We start from the raw sequence: 19218 nt of genomic DNA, 5'->3' as shown, positions 1-19218 counted from the left end.
ATTAATAATAATAATACTACTACATGCACCTTTTTTGGTATGCTTTGGAGAGTTAGGCAGACTATTTACATGAAAAGTCTGCCTTAGTGCTAAACACGTTAATGCATGGCATAACACGCATGCACTGATGCAGCGCAACTGTGTAAACTCTCTTGCAGTCAGACAAATGAAGCTTGTAGATTTCCTAAAAGCAGAGGACCATTTATCATGGAGGCAGTCGAATTTTTTATGTTGCAATTGTTTAGGAAATCTATATATCAGAGACATGGGCACTAACGATGATAAATGTACCGCCTAACTACTATGTACGAATCACTGAATCAGTGGGGTGGTATAGTGTAGGCAGGGTTTATAGGACATCAGTATTTAGCAAAAGTGGGGAAGGAAGACTTTTTGCATACATTTGGATACTTACCCTAGATAAATAAATGCGTTACCGTATATACTCGAGTATAAGCCGTCCCGAATATAAGCCGAGGTACCTAATTTTAGCAAAAAAAAACTGAGAAATAAAAATGGGCTGAAAATCTCGGCTTATACTCGAGTATATACGGTATGTACAAATTTTCTGCCCTTTTTTTTTTCACATCGTTCTTGTGCTTCATTGTTACTTAGACCCACAAATACAAACCATTTGCTCATGACCTGTTCAGTCTATGGCCTTTAATAACCTAATGCGAAAGATCACAGATACACTATAACATACAGCAATCAATCTCCTAAAACGAGCGCAGAATGTTCAGATCTGTAAAAGAGCATTTCTGGTTGCTATGGATGGTTTCCTACACTTGACTTCACAAATGAACATACTTTTTGCAGTCATGTTGGAGACTCTCTCGGAATGACCATGCAACTTGGTATGGAGATGCTCTATCGGATTCGTCTTGCTCATCTCCACTGTCTTCTGACCAATCCAACCCTGTTGGGGGAAAGGAGACATCAGAGTTTCAGCGCTTTTTAATAAAACTATTTCTAAAACTATTACTATAATAATTTTAACCTAGGCTTCCACTGGGTACTTTACAAATGGCATAAATAATGAACCACCATCAAGATAACAGATTTTATTTGAATGTAGAATACCACGTCATGCATCAAGCTGGTATAGCTATTTTAGGCAACAATTAAATAGTATGTTGGTTTTAAATCCCTGCCACTGGGATAATGGGCTTAATCACAGAGTTAAGAGAGTAGTGAAAAGAATCCATGGCGGGACGATGTGTACCTTCGTGCTATAATAAACAATTATTTAGCAAGGTTTGCGGTGTCCAGATGGACGTTTTGTTTCTGTGAGTTAATATGTACTTTCAAGAATTATAAGGCGCCTGTACTTTAAATGTGTTACCTTAGAAATTCTCCAGCTCCTGAACCTGGCCTAAAATTGTTCTATGTATATTTGCAACAGTAAAAATGCTCCAAAAAGCATCATCTGTTAGATGTTGTACGCATTACCGTTGCAGACATTACCATTGCAGACATGCTTTTTGTTTAATTTTTTTTTGATGAGTACTGGGAAAAAAAGTACCCCACATCCATGCAATAAAACAGATGAACAGTACTGACACAATTGCTTAGTCTGGTCTGGCAAGGTGAAAGACTAGTTTGCATAAAAGGACCATTTGGGAAGATTCAAATGTTCAGATTCCAAACACACAGAGATGCTCTCAAGTAAACCTGATCAAAGTTCCATTGAGTAAGCATCTGTGTTTTCACATAAACATACTAAAATGTGCCAAATACTTGTTGGTTTTCTGTTCATATCGCTGACTAAAAAAAGCAAAACCCTACCCCCCCCAAAAACACTGCAACATAGCAGAGAGACTTAACATCTCGCTCACTGAACACATTTCTGGCATTTTGAATATCAAAAATGGAAAATTTTAAGAACTGTGTAAGTTGAAAAGCAAAGTTTTGTGTAAAAGCACATCATTGAATATTGAAGGTAAATGATGGGCTTGAGGGCCAGTTCACACCATATGCAGTTGTGATGCAGTCCGTTTATTTGACTGCTGCAGTCAAAATACATCACAATGCTTTCCTATGATCTTTCTTGTGCTTTATTCACACTGCAATGGTGTGCATTAGGCACAAGAAAACCCATAGGAAAGCATTGTGATGTATTTTGACTGCAGCAGTCAAATAAACGGACTGCATCACAACTGCATGTGGTGTGAACTGGCCCTAAGATCAAACTGCAGCCAAAAGTTACATTTTGAAATGTTAGATATTATGGGGTTAAAAACTAGTGTTCCCATAGTGGAAAATGTATCCTCGCTTTCTGTCCTCATGATCAGTGTCAACGGGAAGGAAAGTAATGGGATTTGTCTCTGATGGAACAGAGATAGCAAGAACAGTGTGAGCACTTTGGGGTTTAGAACATTGGTCATTTTCTTTTTCTGTGTCTTCCCGTTTCATTGACACTAGAATAGGCTGCCTGATGCTGCATACATGCAGTCTTTCCTCCATGGGACCTAATGGAAAAGGCAGACAAGCACACTACCACACGACCCCATTAGCTAAGGGGACCACAATGCCACCCGGTATGGCCAAGTGTATCCGGTAGTTAATACAACAGCTGGCCCACTGACCTGAGGCAAGTACAAGGGAGTATAGTTAGCATGGATTGGGAATAGCAGGTCCGTTAGAACATGTTCAAGAGCACAGCTACCCTTTAAAGGGAATGAAACTTCCTATTTTCACTATGGAATCGGCCACCTTTCCACTTAATGTCCAGTGCATAGAACAAAGGCCTTGATCTAAATAAGATACTCCCAGGCAAGTTTTATTCCTGACCAGTAGCTCACAGCACATGAGGATTCTCAGCCCTGACCAGCTTCTCAAGCAGCATGCAAGTTTTAATTCTTCCTTTAATGTGGCATACATTTTTTTTTAAACTTTCGCTTTCACTGCTGGAGAATACTACCCCCCAAAAATAATTGCAAAAGAAAAGCCCCTGCGACTCTGCTCAGATCGGACCCCTTTGGTCTTGTTCACACCATGTCCATACCACGTCTACACTGAATTTTGAGCCAATACGCTTACAAATCCCCAGAACACTTGGGGAGGGACGGGCGCACAGAGACTAATAAAATCATTTTTCTCCTGGAGTTGGAATTTATTTACACTTTCATGGCGGTTTTTAGACTTACCCAAATGCGGAAACAGATCTGTTTCTAGTTGCCGTTTTTGTGTGCACAGTTTCATCAGTCGCTGCAACCGACTGACACAGGAGGAATATGTTGGTAAGGCTGTGGCAGTCACCTGGATTTTGTCAGATCGTGGTGGGTCTGTGGAGAGCGGTGGGGCAGAAAGAGGTCTTTTATTAGACAAATTTCTTGTTTGTGCTAATGTGTGCATTACGGGTGATGCTCCCTGTACTGGTAAGCTGGTATTCTGAGGTTGAGGTGACGTACAAGTCAAGCTCTGTGTCAACCCAGTAGATTTCAGCGAAGTTGGTACAGGTTGTACCAGCATTTGCTGCTCTTGGAGAGACAACGGTTGCAGCTGGGAAGGTGCAGGGTTAGGGCTAAAGTGCTCTTGAACTTTTAAAATCTCGGACTCTTTCTGACGCTGTCGATTCTGTGCCAATTTGCTCTGCAACTTCTTCTTTATGGATGCCCCTTTCCTAAGCTCTTCCTCTTCCTCCTCCACAGTGAAAGAATCATCCAAGTCGGTTTCCAGATAATGGAGGGGAAGTCTGGCCCCAGGAGGGGAAAGGGTCATCACATCCAGTCCATTGGGCATCTTCAAGGCCAAGGATGGCACTGTTAAGCTGAAGGCCACGGTTTCCATTTGATTCCTAGCCTTTACTTCCTCCAATGCATCATTTTTTTTCTTCCTTTCTTTTTTGGGAATAAAGCCGAGTACCTGCAGGTGACTGTTGCAGTACCTTGTAAATAAAGAGAACGCAATCAATACCAGTGCTCCAACAGCAGCGAATGTGCAACAACCATATTTTGATCAAAAACAAGGTAAAGACAATTGTAGACTTTTTAGGCCCCTTCTCAATGCATATTTTCTCTACAACCTGTAAAGTATGTAAATAAGACTGTTATAGGTTTAAAGATGAAGACAAATATAATAGCAGGCACCTAGAGTTGCACAAACCTGCAGGAGGATGAGCAAAACTGCCCGGGTTCGATTTAGAGAGGGTATGGTGAATTCAGTTTGTGTTTGGAATCCAGACTTAGCAGCAAATCCCACTGAAGTCTAGGGGGTGGGTGAATCCTGCTAGTAAATTCTGGCCATTTTTAGGGCTTATATGCAATCCGCCTTCAATGAAAATGTATGGAGGGGCTAGGCACTGCCAAGGGGGACAATAAAAACACAGTACAGTGGGGAGGAGGTCTTCATGCAGGACAACATTGAGAAAAAAAACCTCAAATCCCTTAAAATGTATGCTTACGAGAGGCCTTAAAAGGAGAACTATGAGATGAGTGCTTTTCACTCGCCTCATGGTTCTAGCCGACCTGTGACAATGAGACAGGTCGGCTCAGTAGATCGGGAAGTGAGCGAACACATACCGGCGTTCACTCACTTCTCGATCCTGGATTCCCCCCTCCCCAATCCTCCAGCGCTGACTGGCGTAACGGACGGGGGAGGGGGTGGGTACAGCTGGCTCTGCCTCTGGATAGGCAGAGCGAGCTGTCACTCAGGCTATACCACCAAAAGAAAGCTCTATCTGTCCCCAAAAAAATGGTATAAAATTCATTTCAGTACAGCGTTGCGTGACGGAATAAATGTCAGTCAAAGTACCGCAGCGCTGAACACTGAAAAATGGCCTGGCCAGGTAGGGGATCTAAACACCTGGTCTTCAAGCAGTTAAAGTTAATTTTTTAAGTAATTTTTTAAGTGATCTTTTTAGTGGGCCTTTTTAGTAATCCTACAAATTCAAAATTTTCTCCACAGGAAACTCAGTCAGACACTGGGGTCCCTCCCTGTGATTCTGTGCAACATGATAACTAAACACCAGCTCTGCCTTTGCACACAATACACTATCCACGGGGGGGTCCTTTTAAAATGTCCTTGGCTTCCATACAGTAGTAGCATCACCCCAATCCGATTTACTTCAGTTTGGGAAAAAAGGCCCTTTTCCAGGTAGTTTTAAAACCAACACATACTTGGACCACCAGATAGATATCAGCCAGTAGTTTGCTGTGGGGTACTTTCTGTTATCGCTGACTCAAAAAGGCTGTCCAGTTTCTATTAAAAATTAATTATGGATGGAGACTACAAATAATAAAACAATGCAGGACATTTTTTTAATGACAGAATTGGCCAAAATGTACTAGAGACAAAACAGTACAGACAGGCGTTATCCTAGAAATAAAAGACCACAGATGACACAGCAAAGTAAAAATAGCCAAAGCAGGGCAATTTTAATGGGCAAGGTAGGACGTAAATTTACCAGCAACAAAGAGCACAGGCTTAGGCTTTCCTATAAGAATTAGAATACAGCCAGCAGCAAAACAGTTTTATTAAGGGATAATAGAAAAAAAACAGTGTATGCCTAAATTTTATCTATAGGGATGGGGTTTTTTTTCCTCTTTCCATCGATGCTACGACCTAGTGTAAACATAAGGCAGCTTCAAGAAAGGATGATCACTAAGGCCTCATTCACACACAACGCAAGCAAAATTGTATGTTGCGTATATACGCGTCTATGCGTATATATACGCGCGTATACACAAGCTTATATATGCGTGCACTATATGCAATCCCAGAATGCATCACTCGTAATGGAATTTTTAATGTGCTGGACGCGTATATGCGCATAAATACGCTGCCCAGATGCATCTCTGTTCCATTATGTTTTCGTGCATATATACGCTACGCAAATATACGGCTCTATACGCGGCTGTGTGTATGGAGCCATTTATATGCATAGGTTGAATATGGTACAATACGCACATACGTCCGGCAGTGTGAATGAGGCCCAACAAGTGAATGCTGCACTTTGAATCCTCAATAACAACAAAACAAAAAAGTAGCAAACGGGCATATTTTACAAACAGCTGGTAATCAGAAGTAAAGTACAGTTTCCCCAACTGACCCTAATCTCTCCCTATGCAGTTTGTCAGCTTTCCCTATAGCAGCTTCCAATACACTGACAATATGGCTGCTCTAAACCCCGTTTTATAGCAAGGGGCTGGTTTATCCAAAATCATCCTCATTAGCTATTGTAAGCCTGCTTGTTATAGTTCAAAGGTCATGCAGGGCATTATAGTTAAGAAAAAAAAAAACATGTCCTGGTGAATCTGCATGGACCACAAATCTCCAACTCATTGTAGCAGTGAACCCGAACCTCGTCCCTAACCTGCAGCACTTCCAAAGCCCCCTCTCTGCCTGATTGCTGAGGCATACTGATTGGGCTAAACTTTGGAACTTGCTGGTTCCTATTGCAGTAGAAGCAGACTATTATAGTGACTAAGCATTAGGAATAGGGATGCACCGATATATCGGCCGCCGAAACATATTGGCAGAAAATTGCACTTTTGGCATAATGCCGAAAGTGCAATTTTCCTGCCGATACATCGGCGCATCCCTGATTTCTTTCCTCCCCGCTGGGTGCTGCTCTGTGTCCCAGCGGGGAGAAGAGAAAGTGACAGCCAGCCGAGCGCTGCGGTGGAGAGCGCTGTGAGCGGCCGGCGTCTCCTCCCACACCACCTGCCGCCTATCACAGTCCAGCAGAGCGGTGTGTGGGTGGAGACAGCGCTGTCACAGGAGGCTGGGCTTTCCTCCCTACACCGCTCGATCAGCCTCCTGTGACAGCGTGTCAGAGAGGAGAGCGAGCACAAACACTCAGCGATCAGTGATCGCTGAGTGTTTGTACATAATTGAGAACATTGTATGTTAACTATACCGTCAATTATGAATGAATGGGAGTGATCTACATCACCTCCTGTCCATTCATAATTGTAGTTATAGTAAACAAACAATGTTCTCATGTTATGAATGAACAGAAACACTCATAGAGGATTCCTGTTCATTGATAACAGGGGATACAGAAAGAGATAAAAAAGGACTTTGTGTTCTCAATCTCTTTTTCTATTTAAAAGGGAAATATCAGGGGTCTGTTTAGACCCCTAATATTTCCCAGAAGCCCCTAAAAGTAAAGTTAAAAATATTTAATAAAAAATGAATATAAAAAAATTTAAAGTTTATTAAAAAAAAAAAAAATTGAAAAAATATAAAAAACATTTTCAGTCCTTTAGTGTTGGCTAGCCAGATGGGAGATCGCAGCTACCTTTATATCTCCTGGGTGAGATGCGCTCAGTAGCTATAGAAACTAGAAATTTACCCCCCTCTGTATGACTCGATCTACATATTTACCACTGTATGTGATGGATACTTGAACCGAACACCTATATATGCATTGTTATATGCTTGTGTGTCTCATGCAGAGCTGTGACTGCATGACCTGAAACTGCGCTGATCCCTATGTCTGCCTGTCTTTTATGTTACCTGTACTAAACTCTTAATAAACATTTATTATTTTTTTTTTAAAAAACATTTTCAGTATCGGTTTCGGCCTGACATTTTTTTTACCTTTCGGTTTCGCTTCGGTTTTAAAATTTCCATTTCGGTGCACCTCTAATTAGGAATGTACAGAGGAAGGAGGCAAGTGCCAACACCACCATGAAGTGTTAAGTCTGTTGCCTAATCAGAATGACCCAGTTTTGGGGCAACGGAACCTGCTTCATAATGTGCAGATACATCTAGGTGCTCACACTTTACACTAAACCTCTGTTTTTTTTAACCTTAGCGGTGAGACAAGTTTTTTTGCATGCTGGCTTGTGAGTGTGCTGGGAAAACTTTTTGCTGTTTGTACTGTATTAGGCTTTTCCATGTGCACCTTGCTGTAAAGCTGGTAACAAATTGATGAGTGTGTTTGCCATTTGTTTTGCACACTTTATACCCGTCACCATCTTTTATTCATGGTACAGCAAGTCACTTTAAAAGTCAATCCACTTAAAACTCACTAACTTCCTCCTGTCATTAAGTTCCCTGTTAGCACATGTTCATTAGGCAGAGCCTGATTCACTCCTTGTACTGCCCCCCCTCCTAGTCTCAGTGATTCCTTGTAGAAGATAACAGAAGGTTCACATAAAAAAATTATGCAGTAGGCAACTTTTCCCTAGGCACACCAGATAATTCTTACAGTTCCTAGATCCAGCCCCTGATGAAGTAATCAGAGGCAGGGGTGGGCAGGATATGTCTCTGATGATAATGACAACACCAGTGAGGTTAGATGAATGGCGGGTGCCCTAGCCATGTCACATGTACAAAACTCAGCTGTCTCTCATTGGGTATCATACAGGGTATTAGATAATATTATATGTGAGAATACAAGGAGACACTGTCACACTTCCCACCCCTGCAGTGACCGCATTTGCGGAAAGTCCCTCCATTACGACCCACTGATACTCACCTCTACAGTGATCCCTTGCCTTTCTCCTGGGGGACTCCAGGTCCGCTCTAAAACAACCAACATTATTGTACATATAGCAAAGGCTCCAGGGGCAATTGAGCAACTTTAAATGCCCTTAAAAACAATCAATATAATTCTGCATATGCCAATGAATGACAGCTGGGTTCTAGATCAGCTGATAATAGGGGCAGCTTGACATACCTACGGTCTTCGGATTTAGGGATGGGATTGGTGCAGCGCTGGCTGTTGTACTTGGCCACATATTCACATTGCTTGAAGGGGGCTGTCTTGTCCTCTAGAACATGTCGGATACAGAAGGCATAGCCGTTGAGTCTCCTCTGCTTGCAGAGTTTGGGACTGTAGGAGCATAGGGGCTTATTGTCAACCTCGGAAAAGTGTATGTGTTTGCCTTCATACATCACGTGACTCTGTTCCTTGTGAACATCAGCTGGAGGAAAAAAAAATAAAGGAGAGAAATGGTTGGAAGTTGTATACGAATCCCACCGCACTCCTCTTAGGAGGTGGGTGCTGAAGTGACTGCGGATGGCGTTGCACAAAATCACATGGGAAAACAGGAACGTCGCCAGCACACATGATATCGTGTCCAAAAAAAAAAAAAAGTCTTCTTTTATTGACACATTGTCACAAATACTGCGCAACATTCCAAGGCCAAGCAGGGTCACCTTCATCATCTTCAAATTGAGCCTGATGAAGGGGACCCTGCGCTGTATTTGTGACAATATGCGTCAATAAAAGAAGATGTTTTTGAACACATTACCATGGTGTGCTGCTGACGTTCCGGTTTTCCCATGGTAGGAAGTTACACTTGTGTAAGGCAGGTTCACACTTGCGGCGCGCATGACTATGCGGCACGTTTTTGCGTATTGTTATTTCAATGGGCTGCCCTATGAGTGGCAAAGAAGCTCATGCAGCAGTTAGAGCTGTGAGCTTAACACAATTTTTAACGCACGTGTTTGCGCATTTGGTCGTGCGGCCACATGTGCTTTGTCTGCTGCATCTGGGTTTCCAGTAAGGATTCTACACATATGAAAACATAGTAAGAGGGTATTGTCTGCACAGGCTGATGAACTGAAGGAACGATCCCACTTCAGGTCAATGCCTTAGCACTCATCACTTTTGCTTGAGATGCTGTAGAAAGGTTAGAGCGGTGCTGAGGCAGTGTCAGGAAACAGGGCAGAAACTATAGAGGAATCCCTGGAGACCAGGATAAGAAGATCACATCTGGTTTTGTTATCTTGGTCTTGTGTAAGAAAAAAACTGAGAGAATTAAGGACAGGAAACAAACACTAAAGTTTTTTGGGTTTAATAACTTTTCTTCCTATCCAGAAAAAAAGAAGTAGTGACTGCGCGCTTGCAAGCTACATTCTTCAGCACTGCCATCTGCATCGTACTCCAGCAACAATACTCGATCAGGCTGAATGAAGCCTAGCAACATTCTATCCACTCCTTACGAGCCCAGAACTTCATAAGCAAACCTAATAGGAGAGTGATGTCGCACTGAGCTCAATGCAATGCTGCAGAGAACGGCAATGATAACACCAGTGCGGTTCTAAGCAGCATTGAGTATTACCCACCAACATTGCTGGAGGATAAGAAGGACCCTGGAACATCACATAACTGGCCAGAATACAGCTGGAAAAATATATATACATATGCTGTTAACTATGGGGAAAGGTGGTGGGTTAAGTGGGTTTTAAAGTTGGACTTTGTGGAAGAGGGGGAAAAAAAAAAAAAAAAAAATTAACCCTTAGAGTGTCACTGCTCACTGCAAAGCATAACTGCTTATTTTGCCTAGGGTTTAAATCAATAAAAACTTACCTTATTCCTTGCTTCCATAGGCTTCCTCCTCTTCATGTGACCAGTCCCCTGATCACAGATTCCTGAAGTCATCCCATGTAATGCATTGTACGGGGAGGACACTAATGGGCCCGCCTACATTATGAAGGGTTGCACAGTGGAAGAGACTGCCAGCTGCAGAGAAAGCGAGGAATAAAGCAAGTATATTGCCTTATTCATCATCTACTAGGAAAAATAAGAGCAGTTGCCCTTTCTGTGGGAAGGGGGACCCACGGCAATTATGCATCTTTTTTTTTTTCATCCCAGAGTTCAGCTTTAAATGGTAGAATTGGTAGTAAGTAGACTAGCACAATGTGACCACCAGTGGATTCTTGAATACCATGTTTTTGGACTGGCCAAACTATGACCAAATATAAATTCCATCCTTATCTTAGAGCTTTCCTTACCCAATTTTAAGCATTATACATTTCATCAAGGTTACTGGTGAAGCATCTCCAAGGACATCTTCACGGATGTATGGTCCAAGAGGTCCCCTGTCAAAACAGAGATATGATACTTATTCTTTTATGCTTAATTAAGACCACCACTTATATAACATTTACAGAAACCACTTGCAGCATTTACCCCAACAATAAAATAAGTATTCACACTGAACCAGTTGCACTATTTACACCCCCCACATCCAGCCCCAGAAAAAAAAAAAAAATATTATATATTACACACTGACAATATGTTACTTGTAGAAATTACTCTACCAAGAAACACAAAATTAGATTTAGATCACGCTTGTATTACCAGTCAGAGAACTTAATTTTAAAGATGCATTCTTGCATTAAAATGAAGCTGTGCTTCGGTCATATAGGGCAAAGCAATAGGACCGCTCCATTGATGGCCCCACCAGCAGGTTATATTTACCTGATCATCACTTGCTTGGCTGTCAGGAAAGAAGAAAAAAAAAACCCCAGTACTTTTGAGTAGGAGGATCATGCGACTTGCTGCCCTTCCACCCACATAACAGCGGTGGTGCTGGGCTTCCATTCTGTGCTCATAGAGGCTGTACTGAGCAGCGGAGGAGCAAAAAGAAAGTAAACAGAAGCAACTGGCAGTGCCATCACTAAAATCAACCTGTTGCTTTGTCCTTCATAGGAAGATCACAAAATTGAATTTAAAGCTGGACTACAGACAGAAAAAAAACCCAACACAATTTATTCCAGTTTTCAGCATGTAACATATATTCATAAATGTATTTTTTTTTACATAGGGCATTGAACAGTTCTGTAATCCTAAAGCTGACCATACACTGGTTGAATGTCAGGGGAGTGAGGCGGACTCTGCCTAATTCAACCAGTGTGTGGCCCCACTGGCACCCACTGTTTGCTGCCATAAGTTCATTTTTCAATGGACTTTTACTGAAGGATCTGGTCCTACAGTGACAGGTCAGGTATTTTGACAGCGAAAGAATAGCCCAACGTGGGCTGAATAAGAAAAAACTAGCAGTGTATAACCAGATTAAACCTGATAGGCGAAAAGAGCAGAGAGTGTGCTGCTACAATGCCCAGTCATAGGCTGAAGCAGGTTTTACACCAGCCAAAGTGCATAAATGCAACAGGGACAGGAGGAAGTGTCAATGGACTAAAAGTGATATCACTGCACTTGTATTCCATTGAGAAATAAGATTCTCTCTGCTGCGGTGGCTGATGGGAATTGTGGTCTCTTCCTTTAGGCCCTGTTCACACCTTTACGTTTTGTCGCCCGTTCAAGGCTCTATGAACGCTCTACAAAAACGTACAAACATGAAAATCCCATTGTTTTCTATGGGTATGGTTCACACCTTTCCGTATTTCCGCCCGTCTGAAACGCCCTACAAAACGGCCTACGCCCAAACAAGTACATGTACTTCTTTGGGCCGTTTTTGTTGGGCGTTTCCATTGGGATACAGCCAAGTAGCCCTCGGAAACGCGCGTTTGTCGCGCGTTTTTTCCCAGCGAATCGCGGTTAAAAAAAAAGCGCGACAGACGGGCATATTCAATACGCCTAGGTGTGAACCCAGCCTTACAGATCCTACCATAGGATCTGTGAATGGATGATACAGCTGTGTGTGCCATGCACAGTGATGCCAATTTCATATATCTATAGATATATACACACAGATAGATAGATAGATAGATAGATAGATTGAATTCTGCCCTATTCACACCCATTCATCTTTAGGTGCCCTCCCTTTAGCATCCATTGAAAAATGTATTGCAACCGATCAGAAAGAAAATCGGAAAGTACAACTACACGTCAACGGACCCATCGCTGACTTGCGATTTCCTTCCGATTTTGGTGTGAATGCACCTTACAGTGGTCCTAAAATAGAGAAAGAATGGGAGTGTGTGAGGGGCAGGTAGTGGCATTCTTTGCCACAACCTAGAAGTGTCAGGGCTTTTGAATGTCAGAACAGCCTGGGATTTGGTCATAACTGCTATGTTTTGTAAGCCATTACAGGTATATGCAAGAACCTAGATAAATACACTGTATACCTGAAGTACATTTCCTTTCTTACAAACACTGGTGCCCAATCCAAGGTCCATCAGTCAACCGTTACCCTTTGGGACTTGTTGTGTGGCCCTTGGACCTCATCAGTCTGTAGTAGTAGTGGAAGCAATGATTTGTACAGAGGTAATAGCAGTGATCTCTACAAGCATCACATAACATGCCCCCAGTCCCTCTGCAATACGTCTCCAACCAAACCAGCACAGCCTCTTATCATTTCCTCTAGTAAGCCTGACAGTCTTCTCCAGCACCACATATATAGACATTATGCGTGGCCCTTTGGGGTTTCAAGGGCTGCAACAGAGACCCCCGTATACCTAATAAGCTGACAACTAGTGGCCTGAAAACATTTAAAAGAAGATCCACAACAGGCAGTCTAATAAACTCTTTTGCCTGATGCAAACGTACACGTTCATATCTATGGAGGTGCACTGCTGGTTTTAGCTCATCTCCAAACAACCCCGATCATCTGGTGAGTTCACCAGAGCCATTCAATTCTTCCCCAAGAAGGGGTCATTGGGAGAAGGCCTACAGACCTACAAATGTTCTCAGATCCATCCTTAAACCACCAGACTGATCAAACCTTTTCTTATGCCTGTAAATATCTTTAGACAGGAAGGTCTCATGGGTGACCTGGAGATCTGTCACTCAAGGTATATGACAGCTACCAAGGCTGTCATTGTTCTCAGGATAGTGCAGCATTGGTGAAAGGATTGCCACTTAGATCGGTCATGAGAGATCTTCCAGCAAATTGACATCTGACATTCAGCTTCATCATCGTCACAGCTCTAAAATAACAGATCGCTTATTTCAAAGCAGCCACATCACATCTCCCATTTGTCTCATTGACCCAGAAATCATCAAGCTGATCTGCAGTAGTAAAAACACAGATCAGATCTTCCTGACCACACATATTCAGAGAGTGGACCAATGTAGAAAGCCTTGCACCTCCCTGGACATATTTCTATGCATCAGTTCATTCTGCAAAGGTGATCCTACACTCAAATACAGCTCCTAGATGTTTGAGCAGATACTTCTCCCTATAGACACATCTGTACATCATAAAGCACTTCTTACCACAGCACAGCTCCTCACAAACCGGCAGATCATCATCCAAGGGACAGAGACGGTGGAAGGGGCTCAATCTGCAGAAGCAGCCAATAGAAATCCGGGACACCGACACGCGGAATGCTGAAGTTCAATTTAAAAAACAAAAATGCACAAAAAATGACCGGCTGTTAGCAGAGTGAAAATTCAGAATTTCGTTTGCTATCCTGCTGTATTGATTTGGACTGGGGACAAGCAAGCTTCCGGATCCGGTATGTCAGAGATCCGGTATGTGAAGGTTCCGTACGCCCCGCCCACAATTCCTGTGTAGTAGCCATTCGTTCGACGATACGGAGGGCAGAGTGCAAGGGGAGGGGCCAAGTCACCGTAAACTACTCCCCTCCTCAAAAGGGACTGCCCACGCCCACCAAGAATATGCAAAAGCACCCAGCCTCTAGCTCCACCACCAACATGGCGGCTCCGCGTCCACCATAGTTCCCCAACCAACATGGCAGAGTTTGGACTAACCGGCTAAAATGAGAATTTCTATGCACTTCCCCGAGGCAGCACCCTTCAGGACTCCAATTTACTGCCCCGCTTCTGACTTACTTACCCACGTAGTTTTTTTAATGCTTCGCTCAGCTGCCACAACCAACATGGCGGCCTACTTGTGACGGTCATTCAATATGGCGGCGTCAGATGGACGCACCTGTGCGCATGCGCAGTTAATGTGTCCTGCGGCCTTAGCGCCTCTACAGTTGAGTGGTGTGACGACAAAGAGATTAATTTTAGCGAACGTTGTGAAGATGATATCGGTAAAGCATGAGGAAGCTGCGACAAAATCCGTATTGTTTTGTGTGTGCTGTATACCGCAGTTTGTATAGCTGCATAAACATTTTTCAATATATTGCCTGTTCGGCAATATATTAAATGATATGTGGGCGCTTGCCAGCTTTAAAGATGGCCGCCGCTAATCGCGGCGGCCATCTTTAAAAACGAATGTACAGTGGAGAGACCCCCTGGGGACACCGGAGGAGGCATCCCAGGTGAGGGTCTGGAGGGTGCGGGCCCTGGCCTCCTCCGGTGCTGCGGGGGGCCCGGCCACATCCTGGCCTGTCACTTGAACGGCCGATACTCATGTAAGGTGCCCGAGCCGAGCCCTTAAGCCTGGCCGGGCCCCTTACATCAATATCGGCCGTACCCCCCTGACGGCGGCCCTGTGCAATAGATTGTAATGTGATCATTAGGGTGGGTCATCCTACACATTAGCATTTAACATGCGCGATAACGCGCAAAACACAAAATCCCATACATTTTAATGTAGCTTGTTCACACCTGCGCAACATGCATGCGGCAAGAAAACAAAAAGTACAAGTGTGATATTCTGGGCAGCTTCCTGTGTGTTCCCGGCTATAGTAGTAGCCGCAAACGCGTGTAAACCGCATGTATGTTAAAATGTGCGGGTTTTTGTGCCGCACATACAAACGCTTAGAGAAACCCGCGATGTACATCAAAAAACCAATGTGTGAAAGGAACCTAAGGCCCTGTTTGCACTAGGATGTAGCAGAGACACATTCTGGATGCGCTCCAACCATGGAAAAGCAGTACCAGCCCCAAATTTGACGACATGCTTTCCTTGTTTTTTTCCACACGTTCATGTGCATTCTCACGTTCGGGGAAAACCAGCATTTGATCAGCCGCGTTTGGGGTGCCATTTGCTAATATTGGCAGCACAGGCATGTTCCATGACTGTGCACATATCGGGAACACGCGTCGAAGCGCACACTTTTGTACACATTTGACACGCGTTCATGATACGCTTTGGTGTGAACACCCAGTTACTGCTCTTAATGCTGAACTCCGAGGAAATGATAAAACTAGCCTTGCACTGGGGATACTCCCGCACTGCAGGGGTTAAAGGTATAGTCCACCTTTTGGAAAGAATAATACAAGCGCACACATCGGTGAAAGAAAAAACATTTGCATTTAATAACGAAACTGCGATTGGTGGATGACGGGTGCAGTGCAAAGGCCTCTGCGGACCATCCACAGAGCTGTACAGAGGTATGGACCTTCGGTTACGGGAAGCAACCGATAGGCTACAAGTGCCTTTACATCATGGCACGTCTCCTCCATTGAGATCTACACTGAGTGGCCACATTATTGTGACCACCCCATCAGTACTTCGTTGGGCCACGAGATGACTTTGTTGGGCCGCCTCGTGACTACACAATATGTTGAAAGGTGATGCGAGGAATCTGACACTGCACTGTTTCCCTTCTGTTGTCTTGTACCAGTCTTGACACACTCCGTTCTGCCCTAACATTGACTAGTCGCTGACGGCCACAATTCGCACGTTCAGACCCAGATTTTCGGCTGACAGTCCAGTCTTTAAACACTTTAACAACAGCTGCTCTTGAACATTTAACGAATTCTGCTGTTTTGCTGATACTCGCTCCATGGCTCCCAGCGCCAACAATCATCCCACGTTCAAAGGCTGTTAAATCGCGTTGTTTACCCATATCTTCAGAAAAAAAAATCACTTCTACTGCCATGGTAAACAGCCTGCTTCTCTATTTATAATGGTCTGGCCCTCTAGCAACTTCAGCGTGAAATTATAGCTAATTATCCTACAAACGTCAGGTGGTCATAATAATCTGGCCACTCAGTGTATGAGTCCCTGTGCCGCAGATGGGACTTGGAAGTCTTTTTATTCACAGATCCGTGTGACGACCTGTGAATGGAGGACGCAGCTGTGCAGGCGGAACTACGGCAAAAAATAAATACAGGAGCCTGCAGAGAGAAGGGATTTTGGTAAGTTGGGGTAAAATCTAACAATGTTTCATGTGGCATCCTAAATATGAGTGTCACATGAAACATGGTATGACAGCTGACGTATGCTTTTAAAGTTGAAAATTACAAACTAACCTGGCTCCCCAGCACTGCAAGGGTTAAATGCTCCTCTTTGTCTGGGATACCTTAAAAAAGCAGTTTTACTTAGCTTTACCCTTTGCTCCCCATCTTCTTTCTTACAGTCTGGATTGTGAGCAGGCTCTTGGTGTTCTCATTTACAATATAGGACTGCTGCTCTTGCGTTGTACATGATGACGTCAGAGTGTGACGGATGGATGGAGCACTAACAGCAGCTTCGGGGACCCTTCAGGGAAAGGAGAAGTCTACTGGAGTGTGGAATAAGGTTTGTAAAACTGCTTTTTCACAGTACTCTAGACAAAAACAAGCATTTAACCCTTTCGCTGCCAGGGTTGTTTTTGCATGCACATTCAAGCGAACATTTTAGGCCTTAAGATTCATTAAACCCTCCCTCCAGAATTTTCTGAAAGCAGAGACCCTGGAGAATAAAATGGTGGCAGGGGGGGAAAAGCACATTTTCCTGGCTGATTTTGGGTTGCCATCAACAAGTAATTGCACGTTTTTGACGCTTTTCACAAACATATGTCAAAGTGCCCATTTTGCCGCACGTTCATGGAATTCCTAGGTATGAACAGGGACTTAATGCTATCACATATTAGTCGCTTAATGTATAAAAATATATATATATTCTTTATTAAAATACATAATTAACAAAGATGACAGATTAGCGATATCATTAAATGGTACAAAACCTCCCTGGATCACATATACATATATAGATACATACTGTGTATATGACAATAACTTATTAACATGTATCTCCTTTAATATCTCTATATAATTGCATAAATGTAGTATAATTTACTAACTAATGGACGTTTGTTGGTTAATGGGTGTCTCTGTGTTGGCTGATGTGTCTATGCACCTGGGAGCCGATTCCATCACCTGGGGCAGGTTATCACCGGGCGTATCCACTTTCTACAACATATGGGGGCGGTCTGCAAATGGATGTCGCCCTATCTATTTATAGGCATCATCCAGGTTGTGCAGACTTTTGGCCCGTCCCAGCTGCACATGACGCACGCCGGTAGCGGCAAACGGCGTGGTTTGGTGCGGCGGGAATATAGCAGGGGGAGATGTGGCCTGCTCGGATTGGAGGAGTGATACTACATTGAGCAGGTATATATTCCCAACATTTCAGTATGGAATTGGATTAGATGATATTATTATTATGAATATATTATTTATGCAATTATACAAAGAGATATTTACAGGAGATATGTTAAGTTATTGTCATATACACAGTATGTATCTATATATGTATATGTGATCCAGGGAGGTTTTGTACCATTTAATGATATCGCTAATCTGTCATCTTTGTTAATTATGTATTTTAATAAAGAATATATATATATTTTTATACATTAAGCGACTTGTTTGTGTAATTTTGAACTGGGTCTCCTTGCATTTGATAAATTGCACTTTTAAAGCCCCATTTCTCTATTTTGTTTTTGTATTCTCACAAAAGAGTAGATGACAATGAGCCTACAAAAACAAAGGTTGATCGTCATTTTAGCAAAGAGCAAAACACAGCATGTGAGAGCTGCACAGATAGTGTTGCTGTGTGCCAGCAAGGTATGCCTCAGTTGACGCGTTTCTGGGGCCACGCCCCCTTCCTCTCGAGTCGAGGGCTGCATTTCATTCATTCAGATAGCAGTCCTCTGAGTATTTATGGTGAGTTTTGGTACATATGTCTTTTAAATAACATGCCTGAAAGCATTTTGGAGGACTTAGCTTGCACAACAGTCAAGGTAGCACCAAGCGATCTTCAGAGGACAAATTGGTCTACTCTGATAACTTAAAGGAGAACTATGGGGTTAAGGCTTTTCCCCATAGTTCTCCTTAGGGCAACGGGAGGACACAAACTAGCGTCCTATTGTCACCCTAGGCTCAGTATACCGCGAGCGGAGCTCGCGGTATACTGAGACGCCGCGGTATACCGCGAGCTGCTGCTCGCGGTATAGTGAGACGCCGCAGCTGAAGCGCATCCTGACATTTATGAGGTGAGTGAAAAGCACTCACCTCATAGTTCTTCTTTAACCAGCGGTTTAGCAGCTTGCACTAAGCCAAAGAACCCCTTCACCACATACATCATTAGTGATGCTGGAAAAATTTAAAGAAAAGTATTTGCCAATTTTTAAAACAAGGGTCATAAATATAAAAAATAGATGGTGAATTATTTCAGATGGTTTGGTGGAATTTATAAGGATATGAGTCTATAGAAAAATAAACAGTACATAACACACATAGAAAATACCTAAAACGCTTAACAGAAGAAACTTCTAAAAGGATTTTTTTTACAAACTACCACTAGATGGTGGTCAAAGCTATGCCTACTTGTTGAAAACGTCAACATATTTGTTATTCCCTATATTCGGGTTAAACGTGGATTTACGTGGATGCCTACTTGTTTATCGACCCTGATCGTCCAAACTTTGCTATTATCAAATATA

The 19218-nt window shown here is 43.0% G+C and overlaps 1 protein-coding gene across 1 annotated transcript in view; it reads right to left on the bottom strand.

Annotated features, from left to right (window-relative positions):
• INO80D (INO80 complex subunit D) overlaps window positions 1-14099 on the bottom strand; it is a 28636-nt gene extending 14537 nt beyond the window's left edge. Inside the window, exons 1-5 of the mRNA XM_018560587.1 lie at window positions 13865-14099; window positions 10696-10782; window positions 8633-8879; window positions 3150-3889; window positions 811-919 (exon numbers count right to left, since the gene is read on the bottom strand). Coding sequence (XP_018416089.1) covers window positions 811-919; window positions 3150-3889; window positions 8633-8850 — 1067 coding nt within the window. The 5' untranslated portion in view covers window positions 8851-8879; window positions 10696-10782; window positions 13865-14099. The remainder of the gene's footprint in view (window positions 1-810; window positions 920-3149; window positions 3890-8632; window positions 8880-10695; window positions 10783-13864) is intronic.
• Window positions 14100-19218: the final 5119 nt, after the last annotated feature.

Source organism: Nanorana parkeri, unplaced genomic scaffold (assembly GCF_000935625.1).
Source record: "Nanorana parkeri isolate BGI_ZX_2015 unplaced genomic scaffold, ASM93562v1 scaffold467, whole genome shotgun sequence".
NCBI classification, from domain to species: Eukaryota; Metazoa; Chordata; class Amphibia; order Anura; family Dicroglossidae; genus Nanorana; species Nanorana parkeri.
This window is presented reverse-complemented; position numbering and strand designations above follow the sequence as displayed.